Source organism: Rhamphochromis longiceps, linkage group LG7, assembly GCF_057381845.1.
Source record: "Rhamphochromis longiceps isolate RC_006_pf linkage group LG7, R_longiceps_female_GT1.1, whole genome shotgun sequence".
NCBI lineage: Eukaryota > Metazoa > Chordata > Actinopteri > Cichliformes > Cichlidae > Rhamphochromis > Rhamphochromis longiceps.
Genome location: NC_140563.1, coordinates 6,581,025 through 6,607,472, shown reverse-complemented (window position 1 = coordinate 6,607,472; position 26,448 = coordinate 6,581,025). Strand labels below are relative to the sequence as shown.

At 42.6% G+C, this 26,448-nt stretch overlaps 1 protein-coding gene across 1 annotated transcript; it reads left to right on the top strand.

Annotated features, from left to right (window-relative positions):
• Positions 1–8,577: 8,577 nt before the first annotated feature.
• Positions 8,578–11,008, top strand: LOC146664629 (uncharacterized). Its single transcript, XM_085411501.1, has one exon. It carries the CDS (start codon positions 8,578–8,580, stop codon positions 10,843–10,845), a length of 2,268 nt encoding a protein of 755 aa, XP_085267627.1. The 3' UTR covers positions 10,846–11,008.
• The last annotated feature ends 15,440 nt before the right edge of the window (positions 11,009–26,448 follow it).

Below are 26,448 nucleotides of genomic sequence, written 5' to 3'. Positions count from 1 at the left end.
TGACAATGGAGAATGGCATTAAATACAGGACCACTCTGACAAAGTACAGAGTGAGCGGGAACAGCTTGCCTTGGCCGAGCTCATGAGAAAACATGGCTCCCTACAGAAAAACAACACTTTCAGCAGCAAAAAGGAAAAAAAAAATACACAGCAGCACCAATGCTCTAAATTTCAGGCTGTCGAAATGTTACAGTTAGTCCGTTCACAAATACCTGCAGCTGCACAGTGTATGATGATACCTCCAGTCTTTTGGCTTGTGACTTTATGAACACTCATCAAGCAAGTTTATGTCTTCAGAGTGTTTTCTGAGATTTTTAATTGCAGTTTTTAACAACTTATAATGAAGCATGTCAATCGTATCATCAAAAACTTCCCCTAGGACATTTGCTTAACATGCATTAGCTGTTGACTCTGCAACTCATGCTTTTAGTCTATATGCAGACTCTCCAAAACTACTCCAGCATGAGGGTAGCCAAAACACTAGTGCTAAGGCTTAAAACTGCAAAGCTTAAGAATGATGACAGAGCCCAGATGATTGATCACTGATCATTCTCACATGCACAAGAGCCAACTCAAGTTGCAGCCTTTCCATTATTGAATTTCAATTAAAATAGAAAATTGATAGTTGATAGATTGATAGTCAAGGAGAATCACTAAAATACAAACTCCTGGTTCTATATAAGTAATCAGTTAACACCACAAACATGCACAAACATTAGTCAATATTTGCTTAACATTTCAAAAACACATTACCAAACCACATGTTGTCGATGTATACAAAGACGAAATAAAACGCAGCTGCTGTGCTGCATTGGCCTCTTCTTAATAGGAACATCACATCAAATGTCATGGAACATGTGGTTGTGTTTGGAGGCTTTCTTCTAAACCCCAGTGACCTGGATGTTATCCTGCACACAACTGGTAGGCTGCCCTTCAAGGAGCACATCAATGAGTAAATAAGTGGCTTCCCAGAAAACAAAACATAATCCCATGGTTTGATGCTGAAGAGGCTTGATTACTTTTGTTGCTCTGTGGATTCTTTATAAGAGTGGGGGCTGTGAGTCTTACCCCTGGAGACAAGAGGGACATCAGAAAGCACAGCGCCTGTCATGTTATATCCTTCCTCTCCATCCCCTTCTCCTGTCATCGTCAATTGAATCAGGGATAATGACTCTCACAGGGACCCCTAACAAGAAGGTGGTCATTACGCAGATATGATAGAGGAGCCACGAATACAGTCATCTGCACGATGGTTAACAACATGCTTCAACACTGCAGCTGAAAGAAAACACGACCAGCTACCAGCCGACTAATGGAGTGCATCATTTCATCACCCTTTCAACCCCTGCCGTGACTGTTACACATGATGGAGGAAGAAGATTTGTAAGGGGGAAAAATAATCATTTTTACAATCCTTACACAAGCCTCTTTAAAACATTTGCATTTATAATTTAATGGATAGGGTTTGTTCTCCTTTTTTATGATTTTGCCAGCTGCTTGAATGCTTAAATCTTGAATCCGGGGGTCAAGACATAAACAACAATAAAAAAGAAAGCAAGAAAACAAGAAAAGGCAACATATGCATAAAAGGATAAGAGGACCGCATCTGCTTATGACTTTCAGGATTTAGCAGATGGCTATTCTTCATTTCTGGATGTTAATGCTCAACCCACTTACTGCCACTGGAAAAAGCGTTTTCTGTTTCTTTTCCCCTGTGTTTTTTTTTCCACTTTTCTTTCTAAAAGGAAAGGACTGGCCATCTTTTCTCAACACCGAACAAAGCAAGCATCATTATTGGCCAGACTGTGAAAGCTGTGGCTCAACACAAGCCTAGTCTAAGTAAATTCCAGGGAAAGAAAATAGCTCAGTGGTTTGAGACTTCTCAGTTGTAGGGTTTGTATAGACTGAATCAATCAGTGGAGTTTTGGCTTCATTAGGGGTTTAATTTAATTTAATTTAATTTAATTTAATTTAATTTAATTTAATTTAATTTAATTTAATTTAATTTTTTAAGACCATTAAATCCAGTCAATGTGCTAATGATAACTTATAGAAATAGCCAAAGTTGGACAAATATGCAATGATGACAGAATACTGGCTTGCATGAAAAATGTACAGAGAATGCATCATTCTGACATTAATCCTGATTTATTGCCTTCATTTCTTAATGTCATAAAGTCTTTCTTTCATTACTTCTCTCTCATCATTCCTCATTCTTCTCTTCTCGTGCTCTCTTACAACTCAAAAAGTCCACATTCTGCTGTTCAAAAGTTGCAACATGTGCCACAGGCGAGGCTATGCCACTTACACTCAGGTTTATAGTCTTAGTTTTATTATGCACTCCCCCATAAGGCAGCCCTCAGAGACGATGACACCCTAGACACCTATTTAAAGAGCTTGGTGCACATGATGGAGCCTGGGCGGTGGCAGGTTGTCATCTGCAGGCCTTGTCTCTGTTTATGGGCTGTTAGAGCATTTGAACCGCAGGGTCATTCCTGCTGTGGAGGCACCATAACACTCCATAGGCAGACCACAAAATGAACAAAAATAAATCCTAATGAACCTTTTAAGCCTTCTTGTCCATCCGGAGGGTAGGATTGCCATGTGTAAAGAGATAATGCAAGGGGACAGGAGGAGAAGTGGTCTGCCAGCAGGGAGAATGAGAATGGGCAGAGCAGGCTGTCACTGCTTGGTAAAACTGGCGATCATCCTCTGACATGACAGAAGCTTAAGAGGTGATGGTATAATGGTGTACATAAAACAGGCAAATGCCTGTTTGTTTGTGTCAACATGACTGTATGAGTGGGAGTGCCTATTTCATGTCTAACTTATCTTAATCAGAGTTCTGACAGCAGTTAATGACCTACGAAACATTTTATATAGGTGCCATCAGTGTGAAGTTGGTTTGTTTCAATTGAGACTTCCTCTTGAACTCCACCTGTCAGCAGGACCCTTTGTAAAACTGCTTTTTCAAACCTCTTTGTGATCACCTCTCAGGCCTTAGAGCTTCACTTTTAGACAGATTTACTGCTTCAGTCTGTCTGTGTGTATTATTGAGAGAATGAAAAAGACTCTGCTGAGAATAAACAAAGCAACACATGTCATATGGGAATGAGGAAACACCACCAGCATGAGAATGAGGAAGGGAATGAGGAAGTTTTCTCGAACTGTTGATATAGTGGATATGATTTCGAGGAAGTCCTAACAGTGTTTTTATTGTTAGCATGTAGGAGGTTGCTGACGCTACCGGCCACTAAACCTGTATTTTGGAAATCTGCCTGTTTAAAGACTGAATATTTTTGCATCTATCACCTTTCAACTAGCCCTGGATATCCCCACCAACCTACTTGTAATCTAATTTCACTCTGCACACACAAGATACCTTATTTAGGATTCAAGCCAACAAAGCCGTCAGTGTTGGATTTCATGATTGATAATGTTATATGAAATATTATATTCATACTGAAAGGAAATTGTGTACTATATCTCTTTCTGCAACCTCGTTGTGATATTGGTGTAAAGAGCTCAAGTATTTGCATGACAACAAATAAAAATGATATAGTCTTAATCCATTAGGGTCCAAAGTGTCATTTTAAACTTGTCTTTTTTAGTACTTAAAATTCTGTCTATTTGTTGTTGTTTTTTTTTTACAAATAGAGAACTAGAGATTTCTTTTTTCTTTTAGGAAGAATTGATGGTATGTTTCTTTTTTCCATTGCACTAGAAGTTCACTGGCCACTGCAGACTGCATTTTTTTTAACTAAAAGATGGTATGGTACATTTTTGTATGACTGGATTCCAGAAAACTTTCATTCCTGTACTTCGAAGGCTGGTTTTGTATAAAGTTGTCAGGTTTTTCATCTGTAGGCGAAAGTTGTACCACCGCAAAGTTTGTGTTATCCCTGCTAACAGAAAAAAAATAATAAAAAATATATAACTATGTGTTTACATGATTATATATTTCATGAATATACTAGTCAAGTGTCATTAGTCTCTTCCATTCAATCTCATTTCATTGCCTTAGAGTTCATTTCATCATGTCTTTGATTTCAGATTTCAGACTGGAATAGTTACAGTTCTATGACTAAGCCTCGGCAGCACCCTTGCTACCATTATCTCCCTCCACCTTTGGTCCACTACCTCTATCAGAGAACATGTGGACAGGAGCTTGATGAAAAAGGGAACATAGGCAGGCTGAGGAGGGAGGCGATTTCTGCTGTCTCACCTTTCTCCTCATTTGACTCTGATTAGCTCCAATAATGTATCTCAGACTTTTCAGCTATTCTAAAATAGATTGGGGCTAAAAGGAAGCAAGCAAGTGGTGAAAAATGCACCCTGTCCCTCAGCTCTTCTAAACCATTAATCTTCCTCATGCTCTGTCATCTTGAGAAAGTGATTATGCTGACTTAATTGTATTTAAGGAGTTTCTCTCTACATTGGATATATTAAATGCTATATAAAAGAGGACTTGCCAAACTTTGGATTTGTAAATTACATGCATTTCTCTTGGGGAACTGCAAACCGGCGGAATTGAAAAATGCTGCAAAGCTGTTCTTGGATTTTTGGACTCCTTCTATAGTAAAGAGACAGTGTGTGGGTCATTCCAAGATAATAGGTGAATTCAAAGGAATGAGCCATGGGAGTTAACAAACTTTGGGGAGAAACATATACAGCCTAGGAGCTCATTACCTGTAATGAGTTTAGTGTGTGGATTACATTTTCCCCCTTAAATTCCCCATGTAACAACATTGTTAGTATTGAGCTTTGAGCCATTTGCAGCAGGATGCGTGCCAGATTTTTTTATGATCAGTCCAAACCATGAAAAGGAGCACCAGCCCTTCAAGGTTATGCAGCAATTTTCTTACACTACCCTAGCGGCTAACTATCCACTGCTTTCTACATCAGAATTGCAATTAAGCTTCGAAGGAAAGATGATTGGATAGTAAAGCACAAAGATGAAGCTTAATTTCCTTCAAAGAACATTGCAAGAGGAGTGCCCACACTACAAAGTCCAAAACTTCCGCTTCCACCACACAGTGTTGAGATGGGTATGCTTCAATCATGAAGAGGGCTGAGATGAGGTACTTTTCAGGGTTTTGGTAGGCAACCTTTTCCCTAAGGGATCTTTTTCTAACTTTCAGGAATTGTAGGCTAGCACAATTAGAGGTACTGGTAAGGAATTTCTTAAGCTGTTTACACGTGACAGGGCCTAGCTACTCAGTTACTGTTTGTTTTTACACTGTCTAGGTCTATATTTGGCTGTCCCTTGATAAAGATGAGAGCCAGGAATGAAAGAGATTTTACATTTCTTCACGTTGACATACAGAATGAAATCTCGGGTGCCCAAATGCATTACTAGATATCTCAAGTGTTCTGGAATACTAAAAACCATCTTCCACTTATCTTCTTCTGGAATTTTTAAGGAAGGGGTTTTAAAGCATGGCTTCTTGAGGAGATGTAAAAGTACAGTTAATTAGTGATGATGGGTACTTGTTCTTTACCATAATGTTGTCGGGGCCTCTGAAGTTGATGAACAGTCAGAGGGTCTTGGACAGATAATCCCTGCAGCCAGAGAGTCTTTGACATATTTTTCATGGCCACCTGTTCATGTTTGGAAAGGCTTTAGAGGCAGCTGCCAGGGAGGAGTGTGTCAGACAGAAGGACTATGGGGAGAAGCACAGTTCTTGAAAGGTACACCATAAAGAACAGGGTGCTAATCCCCAGACTTGCACTTGACTGAGCACAGATTGAGGCATAGCAGACTAAAGACAAAAGTGGCTACAACAATTTCAACAAAGAACCAAACTGTTAGGACAGTTTGTTTAACCCTTGTATGGTGTTCGGGTCTGTGAGACCCGTTTTCAGTTTTTCTCAAAAGAAAAATTAAACAATTAATAATTTTTTCAACCTGAAATTCATTGGCTTTGGCTTATTTTCTGTGAAGAACATAAATCCGAACTAATTTTCAATGACCTCATACTGTACCTCCCCCCACGCATTTACATTACATACAAGGTGTTCGGGTCCACTGGACCCAGGCCTAATAAAAGTGTTGAAAGTGTAGGTCCTGTGTTCCCATACTCTGTCTTCCTCCTTTCTGGTGCTGCTGATGGTGTTTTCTTCCCCTCCTGCTCCCGCACAAAGTTGCAACATTGTTGAAAATTCAACTATCAACACCGTCTGCTCTTACATTCCTGCACATTTTACCCTGATTCTTGAGGGATCCAAATTTTATTTTCTCATACCCTGTCCCACCTGCAAATTAGGGGCATAATACTATAAATAAGACTTTGCCAGTGTGGTTCTTTATCACAACTGATCAAGATGGCAAAAGATTATCTGCTGCGAGGGCCATCCAATTGATTTTGGAAGAGAGAGGAGCTTTGGATGATGATGTTGACAAAAAGGTTTCAGAATATTTCACATTTCTGAAAATTCAGAGTCTGACAGTGACTTTGAAGAAGACGATGAGGTTGAGCACCATCTAGTAACAAAACAAAGATGAGTACCCCATCAGCAGCCAGCTCCAGGACCAGAACAAGCCCACCAGACAACAAGTGAAGAAATATGGATGCCAATAACTGGTGAAACTGAATGGTCTTCTTGCCCAAGAAACCAGCCACCCTGCAGAGCTGTTACTGTGATAAGCCAGGGCCAACACGGCTGGCAGTTACTCATGTGCAGGACATCAAGTCTTCATTTGAGCTTTTCATCCCAGATTCCATCCAGAAAATTATTCTGGATTTCAGTAATCTAGAAGGAAGGTGTGTTTTTGGAGAGAGGTGGAAGGAGATCTAAGAACCCCAAAGGCCTACTTTGGGGTTCTTATCCTTGCAGGAGTTTTGAGGTCCAAAGGGGAATCCACAGAATCCCCGTGAGATGCAGAAACCGGCAAGAACTTTTCCGTGCATCAATGTCTCTGGAAAACTTCCACAAAATTTCCAGGATTATCCGATTTGATAACCAAGACGACAGACCAGCTCGACGGCAGAGAGACAAGCTAGCTGCCATCAGGACAGTGTGGGATAAGTGTGTGCACCACCTCCCCCTGTCTTACAAACCTGGGCCTAATGTCACCATTGATGAGCAGCTGATCCCATTTAGTTGTGAAACATATTGCTTCACGTGTAAATGTGTTGTGTCTTTCCACTCACTCCACTTGATTATAACTGATTAATTTTTTTATAACATTTAAAAAAAAACAAAAAAAAAAAACGAGAAGCACATTAATTCATAAATGTGATCTAACAAAGGTAAAGGGAAAAAATTAACCATGTTTGCTGTTCATATGGCTTGTAATTGGGATGAAGTAAACATCTGATGAATAATTTAACAAAAAATTGTTTGATAGTGTTAATTTGGAAAGCCAAAACTCTGGCGGGTCCACCAGACCCATGAACACTGGCTGAGTAACAAAAATATGAACACCACACAAGGGTTAATGCCACAGTTGACCAAGGAATATGGCAATAAAAGGTGACTGCACAATAAAGAAACTTTATTTCTCAGGTGCAGTGCTGGAGGTTATTCTAACATGGACACACCCAGATTTGATTACACTAAGATGGCTCACATGAGTGAAAGTTTTCATAAGTCGTCCAATTCTTTAACTACAACAGTATCCAAAAGGATCAGAGCTGCACCCTGGGCTCTCTCAACCACCTTTCTAAACAACAGAGGATGCATGTGGGTTTACAGCCAGTGGGAAGGTTGCTTGATTCATCACTATCCAACAATCCCACTCTTTTTAGGAGGTCACCTGTTGTGGTGGGCTGCACCAATGAACTAAACTCAATTCTGCCCTCGACAACATTCTCACTTGATTCAGCAGAGGCAGGGGTAGCTGAGCAGGAAGCCACAACTGTCACGGACCCAGTTCCAGGGATTCGGGGTCCGTGAGCAGTGTGGACTACTATTGTAGTTATTATTATTATTATTATTATTATTATTATTATTATTATTATTATTATTATTATCATTATTGTGGTTGTTGTTATTATGGTTGTGTCTGCTGTCCTGTTTTTCCGTGTTGGTGTACTGTCAGGTGTTTAGGGGTGTGTGCTTGTGTATGTGAGGGTGCGGTCGTGGCAGGCACTTTTAGGCCTGGTGGGTGTGGCCCTGCCAGCTGACCGGTCCCACCCAGGAATCCACACACACCTGGCGCCGATCAAGCCTCGTCAGAGGAGCTTCAAAACAGTGTGGCTGAGAGCTCCTCGACGCTGGATCGTTGAGTGACTTCCCGTCAGTCTTAAGTGTATTGTGCAAGGTTAGTGCAAGTCTACTGTTAGGTTTTGTACTCACGGCTGCCTTTGGTATGCGTGTTTCCTCAGGAGGAATTGTGGCGACCAGGAGGCAGCACACGGAGAGTACACAGGGAACGGAGACAGAGCACGGAGCACGGGATAAAGGAGAAGACACGGAACGGGAGTTGGGATCGCACGGGGGGATTTATTGTTGCTCGGATTGTCACCACTGTAAATAAACACTGTTGCACTGTAGAGTCCTGCATTTTGGGTCCTCCTTTCCCCACATCCCCACGGTCTGCCAGCGAGACCGTGACAGAACGATCCAGCCATTATGGGCCCAGCGGACTCAAGGACCGTCTCACAGGAGGAATTGCTCGCCCAGCTCTGGAAATACTGTCGGAGCATTATCCAGGCGGCGGATCCACATCAGAGACACATGCAGGTCGTATTTTTTGATGCCTTCCTGTCTTCAATCACCTCATCTGTGAGCTTTTTGGACATTAAGAGACTAATTTCGATTATAACCACACTGAGGGAAAGTTCCTGTTTTGAGCTGTTTGGTTTGGGCTGTCCGGGCGAGGAGGATATGGCAACCTCCCTGGGAGCCCTTGCTGCCTATTTCTTTTTTCATAGGCTGATAGCCTCCCCGCCGTCGCTTGCAGCTCGCTTGTTGGACCCTCCATTGCGGGGGAAACGTTTCACACGCCCTCTGCACCTCACCACATCTCCACTCACCTCTGCGGCACCTGCTGAGTCAGCAGACCAAGGACCGGCAGCTCAAAATCACACAGCTGCTCTCCTGTCCGGCCGGCTGGTGGAACCTCAGCCTGATACGCTGGCCCCGGCATCGTTAAAGAAGCGACGCTTGCGCCGCCGGCGTGCCTCACCGCAGTCAGACTCTAAAACTTTCCAACAGTCGGCTGTGGTGAGTCATATGGACAATTCATCTTCATTCACCTCATCTGTTTATTCACGGGACTGTGTGAAAGCTAACCTCGTAGCACAGCCAGCTGCCCAGCCTGTAGCCGTAGCACAGCCAGCTGCCCAGCCTGTAGCCGTAGCACAGCCAGTCCAGTCAGCCTCTCGTCTTCATCCTCAGTTGGAGGCTGATATGCCTGCTGGAACTACCCTGCCATTATGTCACCCGCCTGTTGTTTCTACATCGCTGTCCAGTCTACCACGAGTAGCTGCCGCACCATTATCACCTCCGCCCTTTGCAGCTACTTCTCCACCAGCGTCCCATCAGACTGCAGCGACTGCAGAACTCTCGACTTCACCATCCACATCACCCGCTCGACCGTCATCTTCGCCACCTGCAGCTTCCGCATCGCCATCTTCACCTCCGGATCAACGACCATCTATACCCGCGTCGCTGCCGGAGGAGCGGCTCAGCGAGCGGGAGGAGCCCGCGTCGCCAGCTGTGGAGCTCAGCGAGCCGGAGGAGCCCGCGTCGCCAGCTGTGGAGCTCAGCGAGCCGGAGGAGCTCAGCATGCCCGAGCGGGAGCTCAGCGAGCGGGAGGAGCCCGCGTCGCCAGCTGTGGAGTTCAGCGAGCCGGAGGAGCTCAGCGAGCAGGAGCAGTTCAGCGAGCCGGAGGAGCTCAGCATGCCCGAGCAGGAGCTCAGCGAGCGGGAGGAGCCCGCGTCGCCAGCTGTGGAGCTCAGCGAGCAGGAGCAGCTCAGCGAGCAGGAGCAGCTCAGCGAGCAGGAGCAGCTCAGCGAGCCGGAGGAGCTCAGCATGCCCGAGCGGGAGCTCAGCGAGCGGGAGGAGCCCGCGTCGCCAGCTGTGGAGCTCAGCGAGCCACCAGCAGAGGAGCTCAGCGAGCCACCAGCAGAGGAGCTCGGCGAGCGGAAGGAACAACCGGCGCTGCCAGCCGCGGAGGGGCTCTCTCTGCCAGCCGCGGAGGGGCTCTCGCTGCCAGCCGAGGAGGGACCCGCTCAGCCGGAGGTCAGCGAACCGGAGGGACCTCCACGTCTAGCGCGGCCTCCACGCCATCCACGTCCAGTGCGTCCACGTCAGCGACCGGCGCGTCATAGACCATGTGCCACGCCTCGCTGTTGCTCACCGGAGCAGCGACGTTGCCATCGGACCCGTGGCAGGCCACCAGAACCGTTCCGCCGCCACCGGACCCGTGGCAGGCCGCCGGAGGAGCAGCGCCGCCGCCACCGGACCCGTGGCAGGCCACCAGAACCGTTCCGCCGCCACCGGACCCGTGGCAGGCCGCCGGAGGAGCAGCGCCGCCGCCACCGGATCTGTGGCAGGCCGCCTGAAGCGTTCCGCTTCCATCATGGGGTTGGAGGTGGGCCGCCCGAACTGTTTTCCCACCACTGCCTGACCCGTAGCGAGTTTTGCCTGCTTGCGGTCCACTGGGTCGGCCGCAAGAACTGTTGTTCCCACCATGGCAGTGGTTGGACATTTGAACTGGGGTTTTGGGGCCCTCCGTCCGGGACCCCCCGCCGCCCGCCCGGGGTTGGTTGTACTGTGCTTTTTGTTTTGTTTTTGTTTTTGGGTCGTCGGGTGCCGACCCTTAGAGGGGGGGTACTGTCACGGACCCAGTTCCAGGGATTCGGGGTCCGTGAGCAGTGTGGACTACTATTGTAGTTATTATTATTATTATTATCATTATTGTGGTTGTTGTTATTATGGTTGTGTCTGCTGTCCTGTTTTTCCGTGTTGGTGTACTGTCAGGTGTTTAGGGGTGTGTGCTTGTGTATGTGAGGGTGCGGTCGTGGCAGGCACTTTTAGGCCTGGTGGGTGTGGCCCTGCCAGCTGACCGGTCCCACCCAGGAATCCACACACACCTGGCGCCGATCAAGCCTCGTCAGAGGAGCTTCAAAACAGTGTGGCTGAGAGCTCCTCGACGCTGGATCGTTGAGTGACTTCCCGTCAGTCTTAAGTGTATTGTGCAAGGTTAGTGCAAGTCTACTGTTAGGTTTTGTACTCACGGCTGCCTTTGGTATGCGTGTTTCCTCAGGAGGAATTGTGGCGACCAGGAGGCAGCACACGGAGAGTACACAGGGAACGGAGACAGAACACGGAGCACGGGATAAAGGAGAAGACACGGAACGGGAGTTGGGATCGCACGGGGGGATTTATTGTTGCTCGGATTGTCACCACTGTAAATAAACACTGTTGCACTGTAGAGTCCTGCATTTTGGGTCCTCCTTTCCCCACGGTCTGCCAGCGAGACCGTGACAACAACTGTTTTTCACCTCTCTTCTCCCCCCAAAATATTTACCCATGAAGATGGTTTGCAACGTGTTGGCTGGCAGACATAGTTGGAACACCCATAATATTAATGAACATGATATTTTTATTTTACACAAATGATACAAATGATTTAAAAATGGTACTCAATACGTACAATTAGGTCTGACAAAATTATTCTCAATTCTTATTATTGTAATAGGACCAGAGAATTATGGTACAGATACAAGGTAGTGCATGTTTCTATGAAAAAAATCACAATTTTATCTTATTTAATTTAATATGAGGCTTGTTTTTGTTTTTTTGTTTGTTTGTTTTTATTTATTTCTCTGTTGTGCCATTAGCAAGTCAGGGCCCTGTTTCAGGAAGCCGGTTTGGAAAACTCAGAGTGAAAAACGACACTCACGGTTGAGTAACCCCGAACTGTCCAACTCGGAATATTCCGTTTCAGAAAGGCTGATAACAATTAGTTCAGTCAACGCGGAGTTGCTTTAACCCCAAGTGAAGCGCGCGGACGAGGATACATAAAGCCCTGATAAGCGGAGCACAGATTAAGCGAGTCACCATGGAGACGGAGGGAAAGAAGGCGCGGTCAATGTATTTTACAGCGCTTGAGGCCGAAATTCTGATGGCAGCATATGCCGATAACATGCAAATTCCGCGGAAAAAAGTAACACAGCCACAGCTGCAAAAGAAAGGGAGCATGCATGGCAAAACATAGCCGACAGAGTCAATGCATGAGTGTTAATATAAACATTGATCTAGGGATTTCCACCCATTTAACACGTTATTTTATCATATGTTATTTTATTTGTTATTTTATACATTTTATTTTGTGATGTGATGTGAGCGCAGGTGCAACCCAACAGGCCCCAAACGTGCCTGGCAGCAAGTAAAAATGAAATATAAAAATATAGTCCAAACAGGTAAGGTGTAATTGTATTATGAGCCATAGTGCTTGGTCTGTTTGTCCCATGTAAATCAATTGCAGTTAGAGGCTACATTAATTTTCTTTCTGTAAGCACTTATTGAAATTATCTGAGCACATTACAAGTACATATTTGCTTACTCTGTATGCTCAAATGTGACCCATTATAGCCAACAGAAAAAAAGCGGAGGCCTGAAAAACAGGTGGGGGTCCTCCACCACCACCACTCACAGAGGCTGAGCAGTTGGCCCTCAGCCAAAACAGTGGGCGCCCTGTGGCCGAAGGCATCTCTGCGGGGACATCCTCTGAGTCAATAACCCCGCAAGACACAAGTGCCTACATAGGGGGTAAATTCAAAATAATACATGATGTGCATACATCCTTTCTTCACAGTCACCTTTGCAGTGCGACACATTCATTTGATAAACTCTTTACCATAATGGATTATTTTGTAGTGAAGTTATTTTCCGACTGATTTTGCCTTCCCTCAGCCTTTGTTGTCTTTGAGAGCATAATGACAATGAAGTGTAAGGTGCTTGGTATGTTTGTTAATTGCCATTTGGTCCCTTGTAAGTTATAAGTGACCTGTATAAACCTCATATTCTATCAGTTGATGGTGGTGGTGTACTGCATCTGGTGCAGCCTCCTGTTGAGCCAGACCAACATGCAGTTGTGAGTAATACTCCACAGATTATATGAGTTTACAGTAGAACAGCAATGTTGTCTATTTCTTTACTACAGGAAAATAATGAAGAAACATTGACAGCTGTTACAGAGGAGGAAGCAACAGAGACACTTTATGAGGTTTACATCTTTTAATACTTTGTGTACAGGAAATACAGGCGACCAATAAAGCCAGTTGAACAAAAAATCTGTTTATTCTTCTTTCAACATGTTGAGGTGATGGGTCAAAGGAAATGATTGTGACATATGGTGTCTCTGACTGCGCTTCCATCTTGTATGTCCGTGGGAGGGTCAGGATGTTCATGGTTTGGATCACTGCTGATGTTTGGTTCAGAAGGACAGTGTTCTCCTCTAATTGTGGCAATGTTGTGAAGAATCACACATGCCACAATAATGTCACATGCCCTTTCTGGGGTGACCCTGAGTCTTTGCAGGCACTGGAACCGGGCCTTAAGCATTCCGATAGTCATTTCAATTCTGGCTCTTGTCCTGCAATTAGCCAGATTATATCGCTGCTGTGGGCCCGGTTCAGGGTCAGGGTAAGGGGTAAGCAAATAGGGTAAACATGGATACCCCCTATCACCAAGCAAGTAGCCAGTGAACTCTCCTAAGACAGAAGGATACACTTCAGTTCAAATGTCCCTGAAGCAATTGGTCTTTATATATTTTAAAGTATTCTCAACTCACCATGTCCAAATTTTGTGCTCAGTGTACATTCACGGAATATTTGTGAGTCATGGACAGAGCCTGGCCACTTGGCTTCCACATTTGTGATAATGTTGGCAGCATCACATATGATCTTCACAGTGCAGAGAACACAAATTAGCATCCATTACTATAATGAAATAATTTGTTAGTTTGACATGCTACAGGGAACTATGTACCTGTACATTAATGCTGTGGAAAGACTTCCTGTTCACATAGTCTCCTTCATTTACTGAAGGAGCAATGATTGGAATGTGAGTGCCATCTGTACAGCCAATCACGCCTGGGAACCCTGAAAATAAATGTGCAATTTAAGTAGTAGTCCAAGTATCACCACATCATACATTAAGTTTTGGTCATCCTGATACCTGCAATTTTGTGGCATCCCTCTTTGATAAATCTTGTGGGTCTGTGACCGGGGAACACCACAGACGAGTACAGGAGACGTTTCAGTGCAACTGTAACATTCCTGACTGCCCGACAGACGGTAGCCTTGGAAACGTGCTCAGCGTCACCAATATTATACAGAAAGCTCCCGTTTGCAAGAAACCGAAGTGCAATACAAATAATATGCAATGAACTGAGAGCATGTCCGCGATGTGTCACATGCGTAATATATGGCCTGAGGATGTTATCCAAATAACTTATAGATTGTGCTGAGAAACGGTAACGTTCACACAGAAAATCATCAGGAAATGATAAAATGTCCAAACGCGCTCTGATCACTCTCTCCCGGCGGAGAGCTCTGCGGAGAATTTGGGCTTCACGATCTACTGGCTCTTCAAGGAAGTGGCACGCCATGTCCGACACTTCCTACTGTCAGGTTTCCGACAAAGAGGCGGAGAAAGTCAGGGTTAGTTGTAGTAAACCTGCTAGGGGGCAGGTTAGCTTCACGGAGTGTGTCGTCATAGTGACTCACTCAGGCTGCAGCTGAACTCGCTTTGTGAAACCGAAAACCCAGAGTTTTCGTTAACTCAGGGTATACTTACTCAGTTTTTCCACTAAACCGGCTTCCTGAAACAGGGCCCAGTTGTACAAATTTCACAAAGTTAATTTTGATCACTAACTATAATAAATAAATGAATCAGCTCCTGGATTGTTATACAGTACTATGTATGAAACTACCTAAAACATTATTGATTATGACACAACACACTGATTAATAGTAGCTATTAATGAAGGTAAATTATATGTAAGCATCAATCAAGTGCATGCTACCCATATACAACTTATTCATACAAAAACCCATGCACAATATTATCAAGGAAATAACTAATTAACACACAATGGACCTATAGTATATAAGAGCCTCAATAAGAAAAGATCTGTGTATGTGTAACCATGGAAAACTCAAACAATATGTTGAATGTTAATAATGTTAACAAAAGTAAATAACTGTGAAATTGCGTGCCACTGTCTATATGAAATTGTCACAAAGGAATGAAGACTCACAAAGGGCATAGTGTACAAAACACATGCAACACACACAATGTCCAGCAGATACCCGGTGGTCATCAAACATTGTCTCTTTCCTTCAGCTCAGGCAGAAGCTTGTGACATGTTCATTAAGCAGCAGGGATCCCATTACTGCACTCAACAGCCACGCTGTCACAATGCTCATACCTAATTAGTTACACATGCAGCCTCAGGAATGCTAAGTGTTGCTCTCCTCCCCTCACTCACTCATTTCTTTCTATACAATTCCTCACATCCTCTTTCTTTCCCCCCGTTTGATCACTCTGCAGGTGGCATAGTGTGCCACTTTTAGACTGTCAAAGTTGCTCAGAAAAGCTTTCAAATTACAGTTTAAATTTCCCTGCTGAGAACCTATTAACTTTATAATAGAAAAGTTTTGCAAGAGAGAGACAGAGGGGGAGAATAAGATTCAAATAAAGTTAAAGGTAAGAATAAGAGGGTCGCTGACTTTAGTCACTGTTAAAATTCAAATCCAAATCTTCTTCTAACACTAAATGTTGCTGATTTAGGGGTAAAGGTTTGCAAAATAGCACCCCTTTTTTGGGTTGTTTCCTTGTTTGTTTCTTTGTTTGCATTTGAAACTAGATCACCGTGGAGCATACTGAAACCCGCGAAGCAGCAGGGACTGGAAATGTTTATGTCTGCAAAATGAGTCCTAGTGCCGTATGCAGCCACCATCCCATCTCTGCTAAGTGATCCGTAATGAACATAATGAAATATAGCACTGCTACACGTATCAGATATAAAACTCAATAAATACAGATGACACTATTCTGGTGGAAATATTTATACTTTTAGCATTTATACTTTTTCATAAAGCACTATTCTGACATTACTGAAGAATCAAGCTATAAGGTACATCATAATTTAGTAAAATTACTTGTTTAGTGAGTGTCTTGGTCAAGAAAACCTATCAACATGTGTTGACCTTTCCCAACTATTTGATAACACATGCTTGCTGAGGTTTTCCAGAGTGGGCATTATGGTTCAAACCTCAGGCTCAAATATAGTCAGTCGTGTGGTCTTCTGTAACTGATCATTGATGTAATTCTATTCAGTCCTTCTACGTAGGAAACCTGTACCTTCTAGAACAGTATTTTTATTAGAAGTGGACAAAGATGAGATGCATGCTACATAATAACTACAACTGCTATATCCATAAGTCTCCCCAAACCCCTACTAATTACAATCTAATTACCCCTATTAATCAGACAGTTCATGTGCTTATATCTTTTCTACTGTTGCCCCCTTTTCACCCCCTATTTTTACTCAATTAATCTGTTAAGCAAAAGCTCTATATTAAAATATTTTTTGTAAAAGTAATTTTTATGTGGAGCTATGAAGAATGATTTGATATATTATGTTTGATTTTACTGAAAAACCAATGGGTTTAGTACTCTATATCTTGAATTAAACTGCCTCACTGTAAAATGAAAGAATAAAATACTTGGGAGAGAACAAGTAAATGTTAGCCTAAAGTAGATATAGACTCTTTGGCAAAATTATAAGGTACATTACAATCAAGTTCCAGAGCTTTTTCATAAATTTTAATTTTACAAATCTTATATTAAGGTCCTAGTGGGTAATGGCAGTGTACTAGACAGCATTTAGAAGTATTTCAAACACACACACAAACTTGTCCAAGATATATCTTTGAATCAACTATGATAACAAATGCATTTAACCATTCATACTAATGCTGCTGTAGAAAAGTATTGACAAGGGCATAAGGACTACAACAGTTAAAAATGATGAAGATGGCTTGGCAGATACCAGTGCATACTTGCTTTCCATTTCTGGTAAAATTAATTGTTACGTGTCTGCAGGCTGCATGTTTTCTTTCCCTTTCCTTTTGTTTGCCATTTCCTCAGGTACACAGACTGCAGGCTGGTGTCAATTTGAGGATCTCCAGCTAATCAGAGAAAGGAGGCTTTGATTGGTTAAACCAGGAGTGCACGCCTTGATAAGGAGACTCACCTGTGGCTGGGGGTGGCTTTCTCTTCCTTGCTTAGAGTTATTTGGCACATGTGCTCTGGTGTATTTCTTTTGTTTGAAGGTTGTGGTAGGAGTAAATAGGACTAGGGTAAGTCTGGGGACCCCATACACTTACTCACGTGGAGTCCTTTCTGTTATAAACACTAGGTAAGTAGGTTGGTGCCACCCATGTAATTTTGAGCTTGTTTGAGTTGAGGATCAGGGTCTTTTCCCCTTTTTTGTTTTTCTAGGGTAAGAGCTCAGCTAAGTTTTGGTTTTGTCTTTTAGGTGTTAATTTTGGCACAACCTGTCCCTTTCTCCCCCACATGTGTTGTATGAATTTGGGTAACTGTTTTTGTGAGAAAACTGCCATTAAACTTGTTTTTCTTTATTACACTTGTACTGAGTTTCTGGAGTTGTTGTGTTACCCCCTCCTGCTCTCGAGGAGGCGTAACACAAGTGGGAGCTTATCTGGGATCTATTTTCCGGAGCTGTAGACAATTCTGATGTTTGGTACAATGTTGCTGCCTTGTATTTAATTATGGATTTCGACTTACAAGATTTCATTCATGCTCGGAGTTCTGAGAAGTTTGAGTTATGTTGTAAAGATGACTTGTTGAGTCTTGTGGCACACTTTGATAATCCAGTAAAGAAATATAGTGTGGAAAAAAAAAATTAATAGGATTTTACAACTATTAGTTGAGTTGAAAATCTTGACGGGCTCTGATGTTTGTGATGATAACATTCCTTCTGTTGAGCAAGGTGTCAAACCTTTTGAAGGAGGATGTTGGTGCTACAGCAACTCTCCCAAAAGTCCAGGTGGAGCCTAAGGAACCTCCCACTCTACCTCGTTTATATCCTGTGTCCCTAGACTTCAGTGGGTCAAACGGAAATGCTAGACTTAAGATGCGTCTAGCTCGCCTTCGGCTGGAGGCGCAGGAAAGGGAGCAAGCACGTAAGGCCAAGTTTGACCTCAAACTTCAGATATGTCAGGTGGAAATTGAAGCTGAGAAGGAGGTAAAGTTAAAACAGCTAGAGGTGGAATCTATGAGGCTTACAAAGCCAGTCTTCACCCAGCTCACCGGTTACTTCATGTTCTTCACATTTATCTGGCAACACCTGCAGGTTTAATGTGAGCAAAAATATTGCTTTGGTGCCAACATTTAGAGAGACAGAAGTTGATTCCTACTTTAATGCTTTTGAAAGGATTGCAACAGCACTGGAATGGCCAAAAGAAATGTGGGCTGTGCTACTGCAATGAAAGCTGGTTGGCAAAGAACAGAATGTTGTGTCATCGCTCTCTCTATCGAAAATAGAATGAAATACAATGTACTGAAAGAGTCCATCTTTCGTGCTTATGAGCTTGTACCTGAGGCCTACCGACAAAAGTTCAGGAATCACAAGAAGTCTAATGGTCAAACATATGTAGAGTTTGCACGTGAGAAGGCAGTTCTTTTTGACAAGTGGTGCACAGCAAGTGAAGTGAGAGACTTTGAAGCTCTTCCTCAGTTAATCCTGTTGGAAGATTTTAAGAATCTGTTATCAGAGAAGCTTGTAATGTTTTTAAATATGTGTTTGCATCATCCCCTCGTTCAGATAAAGTTTTGAATACACGCTCACCAAAGCCTGATCTTGGTCAGCCTGAAGTCAAAGCAAGCAACCATTTCTTTCCCGTGAGGTACGTGAATGCTTCTATTGCCATTAAAAAAGGTCATGTCATTGCTGATTGCCTTGCACTAAAAAATAAGACTACACTGCCGCAGCCCAAGGGCATGGGTTTGATTTAAAAACATGTTGCCTCCCAGAACCCAAACATCTCAGTGAAATAGATCCCTGTTTTAAACCTTTTATCACACAGGGTTGTGTTTCTTTAACAGGTGCTACTGTTGACAACCAGTCTGTAACAATACTGAGAAACACGGATGGTTCGCAGTCTATCATTCGAGAGGGTATTTTGCCTTTGTCTGTTGAGTCATCCTGTCAGTCAAGTGTTGTGGTCCAGGGTATTGGAATGACTTTTGTGTCTGCACCTTTGCACAATGTTCATATCACTTCCTCTGTTTTCAGTGGAGTTGGAAAGGTCGCTGTCCTCCCCTCGCTGCCATAAAAGGAGTTGATTTTATCCTCGGAAATGATTTGGCTGGTGGAAATGTGCTGCCTGTGCCTGGATTAGCCTGAAACAAGCTTCAAAGTTAAACAGCAAGAGTTTGCCAGCATTTTTCCTGCTTGTGTGGTAACTAGATCTCAATCCAAGAAGAATGACTGATTTGTCTGACTCTTTCTTCATTATGAAAGAAGCACCTGATAGTGTTAGACCAGAAGCTAAGCTTAATGATGAGTCTAGAAAGATGTTTTCTCTTCCTAATGCAGACATTACACTGCCCGCTTCTAGAGAGGAATTTATTGTTGCACAGCATTAAGATGACTTTCTTCTGAAATGCCGTTGTTCTGTACTTACTCAGGAGAAAGTTAAGGTAAAGAAGGTGGCGTACATTGTTGATGAGGGCCGCCTCCTACATCGCTGGGCTGGTGGAAACTTGGATGACTGGCATACAGTTTATCAAGTTGTTGTGCGAAACGTTTTCCGCTAGCAAGTTCTAGCATTAGCACATGATAACCCACTTTCCAGACACCTTGGCATAAATAAAACATAAGGTCCTCAAACCTTTTTTTGGGCCAGGATTCAAGTCTGATGTTATACATTACTGTCGTACCTTCCATGTTTGCCAAATTGTGGGCAAGCGAAATCAAATTAATCCACCTGCACCCAATGTTCCCTCTAATTTTTTTTTATGTGTCTGAGCGAACACAAACTCCCTGAGCGATCCCGTGGACCACTGTGAGCAACATTAGACGTGTGCACTGTGGTCACGCCAGCGTCGACTCCATCCAAGTTACATGGTTTATTAAAATAATCAAATTACAGCATTTACATTTATGTTAGACTACCGTTAGCCAAGGTGTTTTTTTTAAATAAACATTTCAAACTATTTACAGAACAATCAGCTGTTCTGCGTCAAATTTGGTGCCTCACAAATTATTTGTGCCACTCTAAAAATAATTTCTGTCCACTATGAGATAAAGGAGAACAACAGCCTGATACCTGCAGGCCTGACAACAGGAGATGTGTCACTCCTGTAACACCTGTAACATTCAGCACTCGCCTCATTGTTCTGACACACACAACAAAGCTATTGACTACACTACACACTAACTACACAAGATTTGAGCTAAACGTTGCAAATCTCTCACATCTCAAAACACCACCGTCACTCCTAAAACTTCTTCCCGTTTCTTAACAACTAAATGCCATGTTTTGATTGGTCGACATGGTACATTTTTCGACCAATAGGAAAGGGTGGGGTGTTTTGGTTTCGTCTTTGCTTACAGGTGGAGAGTGCTTTCGAGCATTTTCCTTATAAAACGCCATTTTTACCGTTTCTTCCCACAGTAAATATAAACAGCTGTAGTATACAGGAAGAAAACCAAACATTGCGTATTTTTTCTATCATAACTCTGGTTTTACGTGGCCGATCAACACAATTTAAAAGCTGGTATAAAGTCCACACTTTTTCCGTCAATTGTTCCGTCTGTCCTGCTCACATCTCCAATGGTTGTACACGTTGTCATTAACGTGGCTTCACTCCACATCAGCCACGCCGCTTTGCTAGCTAAAACACCGGCACATATTTACTTTAATTTCAATTCAGGTTAGAATTCTTTTTGTGTGCGCAACACAGATTTTCTCTGCGCAGAGACCGTGCCAACAGTGCGCAATTTTGCACGTGCGCAGCTTAGAGGGAACGTTGCCTGCACCCCTGTCGCCAATTCCAGTGATGGGTGAACCATTTAGCAGAGTTACTGTTGACTGTGTAGGACCTTTACCAAAATCAAAGTCAGGGCACCAATACATTCTAACAATGATGTGGGCTTCTACTAGGTTTCCCGAAGCAGTACCCCTGCAAAGGATCACTGCCCCTGTCATCAGTAAAGCTCTGGTAGGGTTCTTCTCAGTGTTTGGTCTTCCAAAGGTAGTCCAAACTGATCAGGGAACCAACTTTAAGTCTAGGACCTTTGCTCAGGCATTAAAAGCATTAGGAGTGGAGCACATTACGTCAAGCTCCTACCATCCTGAAAGTCAGGGAGCACTTGGAAGATTTCACCAGACATTCAAGTCCATGCTCCGCAAATACTGGGATGAGGGTATCCCATTCTTAGAATCAGGGTCTTTTCCCCTTTTTTTTTGTTTTTCTAGGGTAAGAGCTCAGCTAAGTTTTGGTTTTGTCTTTTAGGTGTTTATTTTGGCACAACCTAACTGTCCCTTTCTCCCCCACATTTGTTGTATGAATTTAGGTTATTGTTTTTGTGAGAAAACTGCCATTAAACTTGTTTTTCTTTATTACACTTGTACCGAGTTTCTGGAGTTGTTGCGGTACCCCCTCCTGCTCTTGAGGAAGTGTAACATTAATTTTTTAGGTGAATGTTTCTCTTTACTCTTTGTCTGTTGCAACTTTCTGACTGCCACAGCCTCCCTCTGGTATGCATCATCCTCTGCTACAGCATCTTTGGCCAACCCGTTTTGTATTTCTTCCTAAGTTTGATTCTGGTTCCACATCTTCAAGAGATTTGTGGCACATCCGTTCCACCCTCATTTTTGAATGCTTATTTTCTCTGACCTGAGTCTTTCACACACTCAGGTCAGCTTGACTACAGTAGACTCTAATCTGACAATGATCTGTTTGCTGAGATCAATCTCTAGCATGAAATCTCATGGTAAGTGCATTTTCTATCCTGTCTATGTTTGGTTCATGAGCATTTGTTACACACAACCTTACTGCATTGGTCGAGTCATCACCTTGTGGCATTCTTATCGTACATTAACCTGCGCTCTCACTACTCTGCTTTATTTTTAGTGCAGATCGGTTGCACGAATATAAACCCAGAGAGTGCAGAGCATGGTCGTCGGCAACTGCGGTCTTGGTCTCTCTCCTCTTCCTTCATCTGCATCAGTACCAGCTTTAACTTTCTATTGCTTTTAAAGCTTTATTTATTAAGTATATTTTAGAGTTACTGGCAGTCCTGTTTTCAATTTTGTTTCTATTAGTTTACCAAACTAGTTTATTGAGAAGCCTGAGTCCAACAGCCCATTGCATGATTGGTTTATGGTCTCCTGTCTCTTTTGTCTGTATTAGGCAGGAATCCCGTCTGTTTGTGCTTCTGTTTATCCTTTGTAACTTAGTAACTGTATTTTCATTATTAAAAGCTTAGTGAGTGGCAGCAGTGTTGTGGTATCTTATATGTTAAGTTCTTTTGAGCCACGAAGTTAGAGACTGTAACAGTGTTCTATTTCTGTTATTCCAGTGTTGCTTGTATTTTCTTCCAGGTACAGTTTGTTTGCTGGCAGCAGCAGGTTCCTGTAGAGCACACACACTGTTTTGAAATTGTTCCAATGAGAGTGTTATACGTTCCATATCTGTGCGTATACAAAGGTCCACTTGGGGCTGAGTGATAAACCTTCATTATCAGAAGGTGTTTGCAAGGCTTTTTTTTTTTTTTTTTATGCCCATGTATCCTCCAATTTGTTGTACCATGCAGACTTGTCTGCTGAGACACTACCTTAAAAAGGCACCAACTGTGCATGCTTCCTCTAATTCTTCAAATAGACTGAAGGTAGTATAATAAGAACATAAGGCTACCCTACCTGCTCCCAGGAAGCCTGCAGATTGCCAAGCCTAACTCTGTCTGACACATTTTTCACCAACGCTGTCACCTGGCAGGAGAACAACACCTTTCACTGTAGGATTTTTCAGTTATTTACTCTAATTTCATGTACGGAATATACTCTTTGTCTGCAGAAAATATGTGAAAATCTTTTAAAAAAATGTATATTTTAAACATGGAGTTTAAACAGTAAAGTGGAAAATTAGTGGATTATTTACACCTCGTGCAGTTGTAGGCATTTACAACACAGGAATGTTGTATATGGAGACCATTTATATCTTTAACCCTCTCCAGGCAGACGTTGCAGATTTGCAACAGTTAAGAACTAACAACCTTATTACCCCACATACATATTTTATGAGTTGTTTTTTTGTTTTGTTTTGGGTTTTTTTTACTCAGAAGTACCACTGCAGGACTTGGTTGTGCATTAGCAACAAAGAACTTAATTTGGGCCTGAGAGAGTTAATATCTGACTAGAGGTTGCAGTTCAATCTGTCCACTGGATTGCTTTGTGGATGATATGGAACTGGTTGTGAATGACCAATTCCAGCCAGGTGGGAGGTTTGGATTAGTCAGCATGCCAGACTTGAAATATAGAACAAACCAACCTCAGTAGCTGCCTGGTGGACATAGATTATATGAGAACATAATGTCAGAAGTGACTTATATTCACATTTGATGAACTCATTCTCTTTCCAGGATTTCTGATCTTTCTTCAGTGATCCCCTGCCTTCCTCTTGGAGATACAGAAAAAGCCTAATTGCCTTCCTATTGGAAGCACGAAAAAAACAGGATTGTAGCTACTTCCAGGGAAATAAAGATGGAAAGTAGCACCCAGGTGCTGCTAATCAAATACACTTGATTAACTGATCACTGGAAAGTGTGATTACCTCTATAAGCACAGAGGTTTGGGCAGTTTCCTGTTCTGGAGCATTCAAGTGTGAGTTAACACAAAGCCACAGCTTTCCCAGGAGTGAACGTCACAGCTAATTCTCCCGCAAGGTCAGACTGTGCTCAGAGAAATCACAAAAACTTCGAGAGTTACATGTCAAACGCTACAGGCCTCAGTTACATTCATGACAGTACAATAAGAAAACTGAACAGGTTTGGTTGGACTGCTTGTTTGGCATGACCAAGTTTGCCAAGAAAAAGTTTCTTCTTTCTAAAATCAATCTCAGCATGAGATTGCAAAATTGCATCTGAACTAAACACAAGACTTCTAGAAAAATGTCCTTTGAACAGTCAAGACCAATGGAGATCTTTGGCCATATTGCTGCACCACATTTAAAAACAAAAGCAAAAAGCAAACAAACACTGCATATCAACATAAGCACCTCGTACCAACTGTTGAGCACAGCAGTGGAGGACAGATGATTTGGGCTTCTTTGGCAGCCACAGGATCTGGGCGCCTTGCAGTTATTGATGATGAACTCCTCTGTAAGTGAAAAGTGAGGCCATCTGTCCAACATCTGATACTAGGCCCAAAATGGGTGATACAACAGCACAATGATCCAAAGCTTGTAGGCACATCTAGGACAGAAAGGCTGAAAGAAAAGAATCAAAGTGCTGTGGCAAAACATTCAGAGATCTGTGTATAAATGAATGACCACAAATCTCAATAAACTGAAGTATTATCAAGAAAAGTGACTCAAAATTCCTCCACAATGACATGAGAGACTAATAAAGCGCTGCAGACAATGATTACTTAAAATTATTGGTTCTAAATGCAGTTCCAATGCTACTGAATCATGGGGTGTATTTAGTTTTTCACAGGACACTGAACATTTTGTTTTTCACATGACTGTCAGCTACTGTATATGGCTCATATTTAGCCTTTATGGTTGTCTCGGGTAGTTGGACGGCACTCAGCAAGCTCCCGTACAAAGTCCTAAAGAAATAGTTAAGGCCGAAACTGAGGCTATGTTGTCACGTCATGTACAGCTGTGTTGTTTTGCCTGAACTTCAGTTTGAAGAATGCAAGTGGAAAGCAGACTGGATGTTTTCTTTCCACCTTATCCATCACAGCAACTAGTGGCTGTTGTCTTTTGTTGCTGAACCAGCCAGTTTGTCTCTGAATCTCTTCACTCACTGACTTTATCATTATCCCCAGAAAATCATTAGTTACACATGTTGGTGATAAGAATTGAACATATGTATATTTGTCATCTATTCAGAAGGAGTGAAGGGAACCTCTTTCAGACACTTTCTTTATCGTGGTGTTTTAGCCCACTTAACTTGTAATGCGTACCTGAGTATTGTTCCCGACCACATACAGTTCAGCCATCTTATGATGGTTGCTTTCAGCAGCATGACCTTTCACAAAGCTCAAATCATCTCAAACTGGTTCCTTGAACATGAAAATGAGTTTTTTGTTCTCAAATGGCTTCCAGATCTTAACCTAACAGCAATTTTTAGATGTGGTGCAATACAGTTTTATAGATTATGTCACTGTTTAGTTAAAGGTTACTTAGCCTATTGTGTTGTACATATTCAGGAAATCAACATGAACAATACATGAACATTCATTCTGTGTCATATTTCCAACCACCTAATAAATGGTCCCATATCCACTGTCCTGTATGTTACATTTTGCTTTCTACCAGTTCCTGACAGGAATATTTAGCTCTTTAGCTGCTAAATGGAACTTTGTTTGCTCCAGCGTTTTGCATCTCTAGGTTGTGTGCCTTTTGAGGCAGAGCGTGCAGTAGGTTGTGCAATGGTTTTTTCTTCTGGTTTCTTTTTTGGAAAACTGCATTTTGAAATGACACAGATGAAGCCTAGCAGAAGGAACCTTTTAAGTAGGAAAGTGTAAAAACAAAATGCTTATTTTGATACAGCTCAGGGGAAATGCAGAGTCTGGTAACAATAATCATTAGTTTTGTCCCTGTGCACAGCTCTTTTCAGTTGAATACATTATTAAAGACTAAGAAGATCAGCTATAAAACTTGTGCCAATTTAAATCATTTCAAACTTATAATAGTGATCATGCTGTACTGCAGTCCTGCTGGTTAAATGCTGGACTCTACATGATCATTTTGCAGCTTTCATCGTCCCATTTTAAATGACAGGCTGCTTCACTGATGTGTTGCACCTCTGGTCAGAAAAGCAGACAATGATGCCCAAAAAGGACGGTTCTGATAGATGAACTCAGAGATCCATTTATTGATAGAAAAAATGTTATGTTAAAGCAAGCTGGCCGTGCACCGTTTTAAGTCTTCACTGCCCTCCCTGCATGGTCTTTCTTCTCTTTGTTCCTCATGTATGTAACAAAGCTAATAATTTATGTAGGTTATTCTACCTCCCTCTGTAGACACTGTAGTCAGTAATTGTTAGGAAGCATGTTCCACCTACACTTTCTCATATCACATTTATATTCATCACTCATTCAATAAGCATGATTTCAGAGCTCTCTGGCACTACACGGGACAACAGTGTCACCTATGGGCTAATAATAGATCTGCACCCTATCAAGTCAAGTGCAGTTTTGCTCCTGGACAGTGAATGGGTGA